The sequence below is a fragment of the Schistocerca serialis genome, chromosome 1 (assembly GCF_023864345.2).
Source record: "Schistocerca serialis cubense isolate TAMUIC-IGC-003099 chromosome 1, iqSchSeri2.2, whole genome shotgun sequence".
Classification (NCBI taxonomy): Eukaryota; Metazoa; Arthropoda; class Insecta; order Orthoptera; family Acrididae; genus Schistocerca; species Schistocerca serialis.
Window position 1 is genome coordinate 539666307 of NC_064638.1, and position 15594 is coordinate 539681900.

At 41.8% G+C, this 15594-nt stretch overlaps 1 protein-coding gene across 3 annotated transcripts in view; it reads left to right on the forward strand.

Annotated features, from left to right (window-relative positions):
* The window catches only part of LOC126475061 (nardilysin), a 360282-nt gene that overhangs the window by 190784 nt on the left and 153904 nt on the right, over positions 1-15594 (forward strand). For all 3 annotated transcript variants that reach the window (XM_050102619.1, XM_050102633.1, XM_050102627.1), the window contains exon 13: positions 1456-1606. In XM_050102619.1, the coding sequence (XP_049958576.1) occupies positions 1456-1606 (151 nt within the window). The remainder of the gene's footprint in view (positions 1-1455; positions 1607-15594) is intronic.

Consider the following 15594-nt stretch of genomic DNA (forward strand, 5'->3'; position numbering starts at 1 on the left):
CGCATGTCGAGTTAAACCGCTGCCAAGGGGTCCGTCCTCTGCTACAAAGTTGGCTCACTTCTTCTCAAAAACTAATGTAACTCTTCTGCATTGCAACTGCAAATGTTTGTATGTGACTGATGTCTACTAATCCATTAACACCCACAGTGTTGTAATGGCTGACTCTCTTGCTTTGTACAATCAAAATTCATATCTTCCTATTATAAAAATAATTTCTTCTTTTTCTAATTACAAACAACACAAACATCTTCTACTTTAATATTTTACTGATTTGAATCCAACCACACAGCATGTGCTTTGCTAGACTTTCTGTTGTTGACTGTGATTGCCCTGAGCAATGACATTTCCTCTTGCTTAATTTCGTAAAAAGGGGGAAAAATTCTGTAATCTTCTTTTCCATACTTTTTTCACACCTTTTTCCTTTCACATCCTGTCACATCCTCAACTGAAATGTTTCTTTCTGCTTTTACTATTTTGGTGATAGGTGTTCATAGGTAAAACAGTTCATTGCTCGATTTGTAGAATTTTTGTAATTTAAATTCATCAGAGGACTTGCAATGTATTTATCAGTTGCTGTAATTCTTGAGCTTAAAAGATCCTGCTAATCAGTACTCCTTTAGCCATGGATCAGATCTTCCCAGTAGACTCTTCTCCTTCTGTGTTGAAAGGTGCTGAAAGAGAATTCTGTTTTCCAATGTATCCACTGGAATAACATGCCAAGATAGTTTGAACTTGATGTATTACCAATCATATACAGTTCAAGACAAATAGAGATCAACTGTATCTGCTTGTATTCCAGTGAGACAAGAGAATGTGTATCAATGAGAGTCCATCCAGGAAATAACAATTGGTACAAATATATTTCAACACCATTTGTTCTCTGGCAAGTACTTCTTTGACGTTGTGGAGATCACATTCTCTCCATGCCCTTCATCTGTGTCACCAATGAGCAGACAACTCCACCCAGTGGGTATAAGCACCCGTTCGAGACCTGTCTCATAGATGGCACAGAATTGGTACAACTCTGATCTGCACTCACCATTAAACACCTCCCAAAAGTGAGGTGCTTCCTACTTACTAACTACCTTAACTCGCAGACATCTTTCATTGGCCAGTAGAGAGAAGGGAAATGGGACATATCATTTCCAGAATGACGTGCCACACTTCACTTTAAAAAGCTTCATCAGTGCATATTCTCTGTTTATTTGCAAAGATTCTCTGTCTGCATCATTATTCACAATGTGAATAGAAACTTTTTGTGCTACTTTCCACATTATGACCTCAGTGTTTTAAATTACCAAGTCCAAAGGTTCAATCTAATTTTTTTTTAATAATAGCAATTAAAATTTCTGACTGGCTTTTCAAGTATGTGGCAATAATGGCATTTAACTAGCCTTGTAATAATAATTAACAGTCAATATAAGTTTTGCTGTAATAGTTCTTTGCGTTTCCTAGCTATGTAATGTTGGAGTTGTTTGTGAAGATCTTCAACCGACATGTTGCAGAAGATTTGTATCCTGCTGAAGTGGTGGGAATGAAAACAGTTATTACTGCAAAGCCACGAGGAATTGTTATCAAAATTGATGGATACAGCCATAAATTGCATGTAAGTATTTACTACAATCCTTTAATCGAATGTGAACTTGCAGGATTAGTGTCATCTGTTTTGTGTTGGAATCGCACACATTTTATGGTACAGCACAAGAAAAGTTCTATAGTAAATTACTAATCCACACCTAGTGATTTGGGCCAGGCAAATTCCCAGCGGGCAAGACATTTGTAAGTGAGCATTTGCTTAGAAATTTGACGAAAGCAGTCTTAAGGGCCCAAAATCTGGGCATTTATGAAAAAGTACTTTTTAAAGTTTTTACTGCTAGACTGTGTAATTTACCAGTTAAAATAAGGGATGGGATGGTACTCCCGGTATTAAAAGTTAGTAAATGTTTACACTTAAATGGTCATAATAGCATTCATTGCCTTTATTACCAAGAACATAAGGAAAGGAGAGAGAAGCATGATTGGTGTTTTTTTACTAGCATTCCAACGTGCTGTACTGAGAAAGGGCACGTGTTGCTGACAGCTGCTTGTCATTTATAATATCCTTTTTCTGTCTGCCAGTTCTTCTCTCTCTCTCTCTCTCTCTCTCTCTCTCTCTCTCTCTCTCTCTAACATGCGTGCCCCCCCCCCCCCTCCCCCCACCACACACACTCTCTGTGTTGAACAGCTGTGTAGTGATAGGTAGTGTAGGGAAAAAAAGTGCCCTTAGGTCATTGTTTTATAATGCAACACACTTCATAATCCGTGTCAATCTCTGAATATTACTGAAGAATGATTATTGATAGCAAAATTATTACTGAATGAATTAAACAGTTGGCATGTGTTTCTTCATGATAAATGTGTTCTTAAATGTTAAACTGCTTCAATAAAAAAAAAAGCTCCATTGTCAAATGTAGGAACATTCGAGATAGACTATAGTTTCCTGTTATTCTGAATTCTTTATCTACTTCCATATGATTGCATTGCTGTGAAGAGAAAACTGACCTCATTAAAGATGTAAAAAGTTATCTTTCTTGTCCAATTTGTTTCCTCAAATAACTGTACCATAACTATCAAGCAGCTTTATCAACTTGGTTACTCAACCACTAAAGAAGCAGTGTTGCTAAACACCTTTTCCAATACAAAATATCAGCTTACTTTTTTTTTATTTTATTTTTTATAAGTGCTGCTTATCAATTAATCTTTAGAATGCATAAATGCCTTTGCACTTATGAATTTTGGGCATTTGCCCAGGTATTTTACACCACTACCCACACCTATTCAAATGATTGATTTCATTGAAATTTTGTCCAACTTAAGGGGCTAGTTCAAGTCCAGGCTAAGTTGCACACTAGTATCCCACAGCAGTTTAGTATTAAATGCAGCGGTCATATTATTTCATCGGTTTCTGTTATAGATATTTTGCTGTATCTTAGTAGAGATTCTTCATTAATAGACGTTACTTCTTGCATCGGGATATTTATGTAGAGGTTTGTGATGTCAAGAGAGACAAAGTTGCCATTTCTAGGTATTAGTACATCTTTGATTTTTTGTGTTTGAACAAAATAAAAATAAAATAAGGAAACAAATAAAAAATCACAGAATATTATGACAAGTCAACCACAAGCTAACATCTATAAACAGGCAGTGTACAGTCAGTGCTACATAGAGTAAACAAACTACCTTTAAGCCAAGAAAACGTGCAATAGGAAATAAACACAGTGAAACAGATTGCAGTTATCAATAATTATACTGCTTGCATGGTTGACACAACTCTAGAGAAAGTGCAGAACAACCCAGACACCACAGAAGAAAAAGATAGAAACAAATATATATCTAGCATCCCATATATTGGCACTCTTATCACATAAGATTCCAAATATTTTCAAAAACCCCAAAGTAAAAATTGGGTTTTCCACATCTAATAAACTATAATGAAAGCTAATACATAACATGTAGTGTGCTCGTGACCCATTCTCAGACTCTGGATTATACAGAATATCACACGAAGCATGCTCCATGTTCTACCTAGGACAAACAGGCCAAGATTTCAACACCAACTACACAGAGCACATTAAAGCCTACACACAGAACACCAGCAATAGCCACAAATGTACAAAATACAGGATACCCATTTGAAGAAATAGAACAAAATGTCAAAGTACTCCACCAATTAAATAAAGGGCATAAAATGGATATGTTAGAAGAGATGAAGATGTATTCACATTTTAGAAAATATGAAGATAAGATATTGAACTTAAAAACTAAAAGTGAATCAGTGAATTTCTAGGTGCTTCAAAAGTATACGCAAATAAAAATAGTAACTAATGATATCAATATAATAGAGGGAAACATTCCACGTGGGAAAAATTATATATAAAAACAAAGATGAGGTGACTTACTGAACGAAAGTGCTGGCAGGTCGATAGACACACAAACAAACACAAACATACACACAAAATTCAAGCTTTCGCAACAAACTGTTGCCTCATCAGGAAAGAGGGAAGGAGAGGGAAAGACGAAAGGAAGTGGGTTTTAAGGGAGAGGGTAAGGAGTCATTCCAATCCCGGGAGCGGAAAGACTTACCTTAGGGGGGAAAAAAGGACAGGTATACACTCGCACACACACACACATATCCATCCACACATACAGACACAAGCAGACATATTTAAAGACGGAAAGTAACTGGAGATCTGGAATGAAAAAAGGCGAAAAGGTGTTGGTTACAGCTGGGCTATGTTGGACTTGGGTTGGTAGACAACGATGTGCATAAAGGTTAGGTGGTTGTGTTGCCGCCAAAACACGTTAAAGGACAGAGAAATTCGGGAAAATTTCGAAAAAACTGCGTGTAGTATATTAAAAGGAGTGGTTTTGTGGTGGCAGATTATGAAAATGAGGCTAACAATTGTCTGACGAAGAAATAATGACGTTAAAACCTGTAGGAAGTGGCTAAAAATTATAAGTGATGTGGGAAAAACGGAAATGGAAATAAAGCGAAAGTTATTAGAACTGGCCGAAATGGTTGTTTAAAAGGTGAAAGGAACTGTTTGTGAACTAGAAACGGTGGATATTATAGCGGCGGTAGTGCTGAAAGCGGCAAAAATTTTTTTTTTTGGTTATGATCTGGAAGTGGGTTACGTATTATTGAGTATATATAGGCGGGATAAAATAGTATAGCAGATTATTGTAAAAAGGAGAAGGTGAACACAAAGTGAAACTACTGGCAAAAACAGAAAGAGGAAAATAAGACGACAGAAAAGATTTCGAATTGCAACAGTGACAATAACAAACGTAATTGTTGGATTCAAATTAATGATATCAATATAATAGAGGGAAACATTCCACGTGGGAAAAATTATATATAAAAACAAAGATGAGGTGACTTACCGAACGAAAGCGCTGGCAGGTCGATAGACACACAAACAAACACAAACATACACACAAAATTCAAGCTTTCGCAACAAACTGTTGCCTCATCAGGAAAGAGGGAAGGAGAGGGAAAGACGAAAGGAAGTGGGTTTTAAGGGAGAGGGTAAGGATGAAGCAACAGTTTGTTGCGAAAGCTTGAATTTTGTGTGTATGTTTGTGTTTGTTTGTGTGTCTGTCGACCTGCCAGCACTTTCATTTGGTAAGTCACATCATCTTTGTTTTTAGATATCGCCGCCGTCAGTGGCAGCCAGTTTGCCGTGGCATACGGAGCTCCATCGCAGTCTTTAACACTGGTAGCATGCCGCGACAGCGTGGACGTGAACCGTATGTGCAGTTGACGGACTTTGAGCGAGGGCGTATAGTGGGCATGCGGGAGGCCGGGTGGACGTACCGCCGAATTGCTCAACACGTGGGGCGTGAGGTCTCCACAGTACATCGATGTTGTCGCCAGTGGTCGGCGGAAGGTGCACGTGCCCGTCGACCTGGGACCGGACCGCAGCGACGCACGGATGCACGCCAAGACCGTAGGATCCTACGCAGTGCCGTAGGGGACCGCACCGCCACTTCCCAGCAAATTAGGGACACTGTTGCTCCTGGGGTATCGGCGAGGACCATTCGCAACCGTCTCCATGAAGCTGGGCTACGGTCCCGCACACCGTTAGGCCGTCTTCCGCTCACGCCCCAACATCGTGCAGCCCGCCTCCAGTGGTGTCGTGACAGGCGTGAATGGAGGGACGAATGGAGACGTGTCGTCTTCAGCGATGAGAGTCGCTTCTGCCTTGGTGCCAATGATGGTCGTATGCGTGTTTGGCGCCGTGCAGGTGAGCGCCACAATCAGGACTGCATACGACCGAGGCACACAGGGCCAACACCCGGCATCTGGTGTGGGGAGCGATCTCCTACACTGGCCGTACACCACTGGTGATCGTCGAGGGGACACTGAATAGTGCACGGTACATCCAAACCGTCGTCGAACCCATCGTTCTACCATTCCTAGACCGGCAAGGGAACTTGCTGTTCCAACAGGACAATGCACATCCGCATGTATCCCGTGCCACCCAACGTGCTCTAGAAGGTGTAAGTCAACTACCCTGGCCAGCGAGATCTCCGGATCTGTCCCCCATTGAGCATGTTTGGGACTGGATGAAGCGTCGTCTCTCACGGTCTGCACGTCCAGCACGAACGCTGGTCCAACTGAGGCGCCAGGTGGAAATGGCATGGCAAGCCGTTCCACAGGACTACATCCAGGATCTCTACGATCGTCTCCATGGGAGAATAGCAGCCTGCATTGCTGCGAAAGGTGGATATACACTGTACTAGTGCCGACATTGTGCATGCTCTGTTGCCTGTGTCTATGTGCCTGTGGTTCTGTCAGTGTGATCATGTGATGTATCTGACCCCAGGAATGTGTCAATAAAGTTTATATATATATATATATATATATGTGTGTGTGTCTGCTTGTGTCTGTATGTGTGGATGGATATGTGTGTGTGTGCGAGTGTATACCCATCCTTTTTTCCCCCTAAGGTAAGTCTTTCCACTCCCGGGATTGGAATGACTCCTTACCCTCTCCCTTAAAACCCACTTCCTTTCGTCTTTCCCTCTCCTTCCCTCTTTCCTGATGAGGCAACAGTTTGTTGCGAAAGCTTGAATTTTGTGTGTATGTTTGTGTTTGTTTGTGTGTCTATCGACCTGCCAGCGCTTTCGTTCGGTAAGTCACCTCATCTTTGTTTTTATATATAAAAATAGTAACTCACAGAAATAAGCACCATTGTAAAGAAATACAACCAAATTATGATTGAGTTGTTAGGATAAATACCCTCTGTACAAAAGCATATCGTACTCTGTGAAAGACATATAACATTATCTCTGTTGACTACACCTACAATGTCTTTGTAACTGGTTTTTAAATCTTAGTTTGTTATCCTTGATGTATGCTCTACACGGAAAATTGTGTGTGATATTAAACATGTGTGAGAGACTAAGTTTAGGAAAACTGTAAGTACATGTTCTTTCAAATTTTGACACTAACTACGTATGTGAAGATTGATAATCAACTAAAAATTGTGCTTTTTTATATAATGCAATAAAGTCAAGAGAACAAAGCAGAACCACACAAATAAATGTGGCAGTCCACAGAGTAGTGCTGGAATGGGAGCAGGGAAGGGGCTGGATGGGTGAGGACACGAATAACGAAGGTTGAGGCTCAAATGGTTCAAATGGCTCTGAGGACTATGAGACTTAACATATGGGGTCATCAGTCCCGTAGACTTACAACTGCTTAAACCTAACTAACCTAAGGACGTCACACACATCCATGCCCGAGGCAGGATTGGAACCAGCGACTGTAGCAGCAGCGTGTTCCGGACTGAAGTTCGTAGAACCTCTCGGCCACTACGGCCGACAAGGTTGAAGCCAGGAGGGTTACGGAGACATAGGACGTATTGCAGGGAAAGTTCCCACCTGCGCAATTCAGGAAAGCTGGTGTTATTGGGAAGGATCCATATGGCACCAGCTGTGAAGCAGTCATTGAATTGAAGGATATCATATTTGGCAGCGTGTTCAGCAACAGGGTGGTCCACTTGTTTCTTGGTCACAGTTTATTGATGGCCATTTGTGTGGACAGACAACTTGTTGGTTGTCATGCCTACATAGAATGGAGCACAGTGGTTGCAGCTTAGCTTGTAGGCCACATGACTGGTTTCACAGGTAGCCCTGCCTTTAATGGCATAAGTGATGTTAGTGACTGGACTGGAGTAGGTGGTGGTGGTGGGAGAATGTATGGGGCAGGTCTTGCATCTAGGTCTATTACATGGGTACGAGCCATGAGGTAAGGGATTGGGAACTGAGGTTGTACACAACCTTCTCCTTTGAAGGTATTACCTACAAACAAATCCATGGTACCACTATAGGCACCCGCATGGCACCATCGTATGCCAACCTATTCATGGGCCATCTAGAGGAATCCTTCCTCTTAACACCCAGAATCCTAAACCTCTCACCTGGTTCAGATTCATTGATGACACCTTTGCTATCAGGATTGAAGGTGAGGACACCTTATCCACATTCTTCCAGAACCTCAACAAATTGTCCCCCATTTCCTCACCTGGTCGTACTCAACCCAACAAGCCACCTTCCTAGATGTTGACCTCCACCTGGAAGATGGCTACATCAGTACCTCTGTCCATATCAAACCTACTAACCACCAGCAATATCTCCACTTTGACAGCTGCCACCCGTTCCATACTAAGAAATTCCTTCTGTACAGCTTAGCTACCCAACGTTGTCACATCTGCAGTGACGAGTGGTCTGTCTCGAAATATACCGTGGGTCTCACTGAAGCCTCCACTGACCGTAATTATCCTTCCATCCGTGGACAGAAACAAATCTCCCATGCCTTATCTTTCCAGTCTCCCACCACCCCCCAAAGCTCCACTGTCAGGCCTCAGAAGAGCATTTCCTTCGTATCTCACTACCACCCAGGACTAGAGCAACTGAATTACATTCTCCGCCAGGGTTTTAATTACCTCTCGTCATGTCCTGAAATGAGAAATGCCCTGCCCACTATCTTTCCCACTCCTCTCACAGTTGTATTCCACTGTCCACTGAACCTGCACAATATTCTCGTCCATCCCCGGCTCCGAATCCCTTACCTCATGGCTCATAGCCCTGTAATAGATGAAAGACCTGTCCATATGGATCCTTCCCAATAACACCAGCTTTCCTGAATTGCGCAGGTTGGAACTTTCCCTGCAATACGTCCTATGTCCCCGTAACCCTCCTGGCTTCAACCTTGCCGGCTGTAGTGGCCGAGAGGTTCTAGGAGCTTCAGTCCGGAACATGCTGCTGCTACAGTCGCTGGCTCCAATCCTGCCTCGGGCATGGATGTGTGTGACGTCCTTAGGTTAGTTAGGTTTAAGCAGTTGTAAGTCTAGGTGACTGATGACCTCAGATGTTAAGTCCCATAGTCCTCAGGCCATTTGAACCATTTGAGCTTCAACCTTCGTTATTCGTGTCCTCACCCATCCAGCCCCTTCCCTGCTCCCATTCCAGCACTACTCTGTGGACTGCCACATTTATTTGTGTGGTTCTGCTTTGTTCTCTTGACTTTACTGCATTATATAAAAAAGCGCAATTTTTAGTTGATTATCAATCTTCATATATGTAGTTAGTGTCAAAATTTGAAAGAACATGTACTTACAGTTTTCTTAAACTTACAGTCTCTCACACATGTTTAATATCACACACAATTTTCCGTGTAGAGCATACATCAAGAATAACAAACTAAGATTTAAAAACCAGTTACAAAGACATTGTAGGTGTTGTCAACAGAGATAATGTTATATGTCTTTCACAGAGTATGATATGCTTTTGTACAGAGGGTATTTATCTTAACATCCTCCCATCACCACCTACTCCAGTCCAGTCACTAACATCTCCTATCCCATGAGGGCAGGGCTACCTGTGAAGCCAGTCATGTGGTCCACAAGCTAAGCTGCAACCACTGTGCTGCATTCTGTGAAGGCATGACAACCAACAGCCTGTCTGTCCGCATGAATGGCCACAGACAAACTGTGGTCAAGAAACAAGTGGACCGCCCTGTTGTTGAACCCACTGCCAAACATGATATCCTTCATTTCAATGACTGCTTCAATGCCTGTGCCATATGGATCCTTTCCACAAACACCAGCTTTTCTGAAATGCGCAAGTGGGAACTTTCCCTGCAATACATCCTACGTTTCTGTTACCCTCCTGGCCTCAACTTTCATTAGTCGCTGTCCTCACCCATTCAGCCATCATTCCACCACCACACCCAGCCTTTATTTATTCATTTTATTTCTTTCTTTTTATTTATTTCTCTCTATTCCTCTCTATGTCTCTCCTTTGCTGCTATTCCCCCCCTCCCCACCTCTCCCCTGCCCGCTGCCCAACCTGCAGCACTTCACTGTTCGCCATCCCCACTATGCTATCCCTCCCTCACCCTGTGAGCACTCACATCATGCACTGGTGCTGCTGGTCACAGTGTGGTTTCAGTTACCTGAGACTACAGTTGTGTGTGTGAGTTCCTTATGCACGTGTGTGTGTGTGTGTGTGTGTGTGTGTGTGTGTGTGTGTGTGTGTGCGCGCGTTTGCACGCGTATGTGTGTTTGCTGTTGACAAAGGCCATTGGCCGAAAGCTTTAAGTGTGAAAATCTTTTTGTTGTGTGTATCTACGACTCAGCATCTCCGCTATATGGTGAGTAGCAACTTTCCTTCTCATAATATTGTAACATTCCATCCTGGATTTTCCATTGTTTGATTTTCAACATTTTTGACATTTATATTTGTGGATTGTATGTATTGAAAAATATACAGCTTATCAAACAGTGGAAAATCCAGTATGTAATGTGACAGTATTATGAAAAGGAGAGTTGCTACTCACCATATAGCGGATATGCGGAGTCACGGATATGCATGAAAAAAAGACCGTCAGAAAGTAAGCTTTTGGCCAACAAGGCCTTCATTGATTGAAATGCACACACACACACACACACACACACACACACACACACACACACACAAAACCTCCATCTGGCTGCTGAGGTCAGACTTCGAGCAACATCACAATACTAACTCATCAGAACTCGTAATACGTGCACCTGCTATTACTCACAGGCGCTGGCCAGATATTGTCTGTGGCCATTCTTGTGGACAAACAGCTTGTCGGTTGTCATGCCCATGTCGAATGCAGCTTAGTGGCTGCAGCTTAGCTTGTAGAATACATGAATGGTTTCACAGATAGTCCTGTTCTTGTACAAGGTTGGGAGGATAGTTACAGTCTGTGAAGACCTCAGTGAGACTCGGTATAGTTAGAGAGGGACTACCCGTCACCAGAGATGCGACAGCCAAGGGTGCCTAGACTGTATGAAGAGACTTCTTGGTACGGAATGAGTGGCAGCTGTTGAAGTGGAGGTAGGTTTGATATGGATGGAGGTTCTGATGTGGCTGTCTTTGAGGTGGAGGTCAACATCAAGGAAGGTGGTTTGTTTGAAGTGAAGGTCAACATCAAAGAAGATAGCTTGTTGGGTTGAGTAGGACCAGGTGAAGTGAATGGGGGAGAGCCTGTTGAGGTTCTGGGGGAATGCAGATAGGGTATCCTTACCCTCAATCAAGATCATGGAGATGTCATAAGCGAATCTCAACCAAGTGAGGGGTTTGAGATTCTGGGTGTTTAGAAAGAATTCCTTTAGATGACCCATGAATAGGTTGGCTTAGAACGGTGCCAAGCGAGTGCTTGTACCTGTACCTCAGATTTGTTTGTAGGCAGTGCATTCAAAGGGGAAGTAATTGTGGATGTGGATATAATTGGTCATGGAGACTTGGAAGGAGGTTGTAGGTTTGGAATTCGTTGGGCATTGGTAAAGGTGGTGTAAAGTATAGAGAAGGCCACGGGCATAAGGAATGTTAGTGTGAAAGGAGATGGAACCAATAGTGATGAGGAGGGCACCATGTGGTAAAGGAACAGGAACTGTGGAGAGTCAGCGGAGGAAATAGTTGGTATATTTTATACTGAAGGATAGGCTGTGGGTAATAGGATGAAGGTAGAGATTCTCTCAGTGGGGACAAAGTAACTGGCCACAAAGGGGCATCCTGGGTGGTTGAGTTTATGGTCTTTAGGTGACATTTAGAAGGTAGGAGTGCAGGGAGTGGAGGGATGGGCCAAAGGATTTGAGGAGAGACTAGAGATCCTTCGGGATTTCTGGAATGGGGTCACTGTGGCAAGGTTTGTAGATGGATGAATCTGGCAGAGGCCTCCTGCCAAGTAATCCTTGTGTTCAAAACAACAGTGATGGAGCCTTTGTCAGCAGCTAGGATTATAAGGTTGGGAATGGTTTTTAGGTGATGGATTGCAGTGATTTCTGTGAATGTAAGGTTGGTTTGCATGCTGAAGAATTTGGGGAATGATGATGAGGCAAGGTTCAAGGTTAAGAAATTCTGGAAAGATTACAGGGAGTGATTTGGGTCAGTGTGGGTGGATCACAGTTGGATGGAAGGGTGCATTGAGTCAGGCAGGGTTCAGCATTGGTCTCTGATTGGTAGGGCTGGCAATGAAAAAGTGAATCCACTGAAGGGACCAGGAGTAGGTCCTTTAACATGTCCTGCATTATTGAATTTGTGGATGGGGCAAAAGGTGAGACCATCGGAAAGGACTGATACTTCTGTGGGGCTAAGGCTTCTTGAGGAAGGATTCATTACTGTGTTTTGTGTCTTAGGTTCTGGATTCTGTACAGTGGTTGGAGGGAGTTTTTAAGGATGGGATAAATATAGTAGCTCTGTGAGATATGGTTTGTCAGTTAGGGGATGTGGGGGAGGTAGCTGTAGAGATGGTGGATAGTGGAAGTCCAAGGTGGGAGTAGGAAGTGAGCAGGTTAGAGAGTTTTTTGAGGTGATGTTCTGCATGTTGCTCTAGTTTGTGGAGGGCAAGAGCTTCAATGTGTAATATTGGATCCAGGAATTTGGGATTGAATAGCAGGAGAATTGTATGGATTGAGAGGAGGTATTTCAAGTTGGTTTGGGCCTGATTGATATGGTTTTGCAGGACTATGTCGATGAGGGTGAGATGGGTAATTTGATGGTAAGGTCATTTAGGGGCATTCCATGAGCCAAGCAACAATGCAGGGACAGTATGTGGGACTGGGTTCTGGCTAGGGATAAGGAAAATTTTCTGTATTGACGCAGGTGGGAGGAGCAAGGATCCATGGTGGAGGATAAAAATGCGTAAAAATACGTAAATAATATAGAAAGACATCCAAAAATATTTGCAAAAGTACACCCAAACACATGGAAAAAATCACGAAGAGAATGAAACAGATGAAGTACAGGAAAACAAGATGAAATCACAGCGAATAGGTCAATAGTGAAATGCGAAAACCAACTGAAATTGGCATGAAGACACATTGCGATCAAAGAAAAAATAAATAAGAAGATTGTAAAGTGGGTTGCAGGTCTGTATGTGGATAAGTGGGAAGAAGGGGGCAGCAGATGTGATTAGATTAGGTGAAGTTAGTAGGTGCGAACTGGAATAGAGACGAGAAGGAGTGAAATACGAGTTCATGTGGGACAGGTAGGTACAGGAAATAACACATGAAACTATGCAAAAGAGATCAATCTGAAGGTCTAGGAATAGTGATATAGGTGGGATTAATGTGAGATGTGAAATACTGCACCAACAATCAGCAAGGTCTTGTAGCCATGTGTTGTGTAGAGCGAGCAGTGTGGTTTGTAAGGTGACATATGAAACATGGGATGGACACTGAATGTAGTAATGCAGGGGAAAAAAGGAAAACAGCACTGAATAAAAGAAAAGCTGTTAGCCATAATCAAACAATGGAAAATCCAGGACTGTAACATATTATGTAAAAATTTGAAGCAAATCAGTGACGTATGTTCAGAGATTTTTAGTAACTACATTGAACGACAATGTATTTTTATATAATAGTGTAGGTTATATTATCCATGTATTACATAACATCTGTGTTGCTCATGTGTTCTACCGTCATATACTCAACTTTCATTACTTCACAGTTTTTGTCTTATCTTTTTCTGTTTCTCCCAGTCCCCCCCCCCCCCCCTCTTTTTCTGTTTCTCCCAGTACCCCCCCCCCCTCCCCCCCCCCCCCTCTCTCTCTCTCTCTCTCTCTCTCTCTCTCTCACTCACACACAAACACACATGCGCGCGCGCGCACACACACACACACACACACACACACACACACACACACTCTACTATTCACTGTACAATCCTCAGATTTCAATTTTTTCCACATTGACATGTCACTGCAAACAATCAAAACTGTGTAATACAACCTGATTGTATCAACTTTGTTTTGCAGACATCAGGAACTTGTTTTAAAAACTCTATTTAATTTATCAAATGCATTCAGTATCACTTCTCACATCCACTTGAAGATTTTTTTCAATCTGGCTTTTATGATGAATTGTTTCATTGTTGAAATTTAGAGTAGAACAGATATTTATATTTGAGCTACATGTCCTTTTCAGCACAGAAAAATATTTCCATTAAATCATTTTTTAGTAAAAAAACTAATTTTTGCACAAAAAAATTATAGGGGAGGAAGATTCAACAAACACCTGTAACTTTATTTTCACTTGGTAGCATTTATATTTGGTAAAGTTGCATCTATTTGTGGTGAAATTTTATATAACTTTTTTTTGTGTGTAAATGATGTGACATCCAAATTTGAAAGGTTGTCCTGCTAGGCGCCTGAAGATGAAGACTTAGTGCTTTTAAATTTACGGTTAAAGAAAAGTGGTGATTGGGGATCTCTTTAATTGAAATGTTTGCTTTTGTAAAAACTTCTTTGTTTGTTCTCTCCTTTTGGCTGCATTTAAGCTTTCAACAAATGAATGTTTCTGTTGAAAAACAGCAGCGTTTTCCCACCAGTGAGCTGAGTGGTCATCTGAGTTAAGGTCTTTTTCAACATTATTTTCTTTTCTCACCTAATGTGATAATTACAAAATCTGCAGTATATTGTTTTCTACCTTGTATGGGCATTCATAGCTATACGACCCATAGTTGAGAATGCTATAGTTAGAAATGACAAGGTACTTAGCATAGAAATAGAATAAAAAATACACTAGGCACTTGCTAATTTGACCGTTCCTTACACATATGAGTGCGTCAGACTGTTGACAGTGTCTTAAATTTATTGTAAACGCATTGGGATTATACTTCATTAAATCCAAAGATACATTCATTTTTGTAGAAAACTTAGTCCTTGAATGCGTACATGTACAGTAGTATCACTCACTATGAAATATGTCCCAAATTTTTAGTTGTCTCAATGATGACATGCAACGGCCAGTATGTTCTGTCGCACAATGCCTTTACAAGCATTGCATTGGTACTGCATGTACACGATTGTTGCATAACACTTCAGGAAGATGCCTGCAGCTTCAGCACTAGCAGTGTGACACACCTTCATGTTCTCTCTTCTTGTGTCCTCTTCTTCGTCACTTTCATCGTAACTTTCCTATACACTTTTGATTATTCTTTGTCTGTTAACATGTGGTTATAAATAGTTGCCGGTTCAGCAGTGCACTCAATGGCATTGGCTTTTAGCAGTGGCATTGGCTTTTAGCGAAGAACCTTAGTTCAGTTTTTCTCTAATTGTGAGTTTCTGTTTGAGGTCTAGCATGAAGAGTTTTATTTTAGAAGCCATAATACTGAACCGTAAAGAAAGCCACAGTTTCAGACGTAGTGCAGTATTGGTTAACATTATAACTTAACACACACCATTATTTGTACATGAGAATTCACTATTGTATGCACCATTTCTGCTTAAGCAGCTAGAGACTGGATGTGTGCTGCATTACTGAGAAGCTAGACTACTGAGAGCTGGATTAGTGAAAGTCTAGTGTAACTCTGTTGTTGCTGTAGGGGAAGATTTTCAACATGGTCGAAATATGTTGACAGGTTTTATTTTCTTGCCAATATGGTGTAGAGTGTGGCCACCATAAACTGGCAGTAGGCCACAGTTGTAAACAAACTAGAATTATGATGCCTCTGTCTGTCTCTCTCTCTCTCTCTCTCTCTCTCTCTCTCTCTCTCTCTCATAGTAGCAGCCTG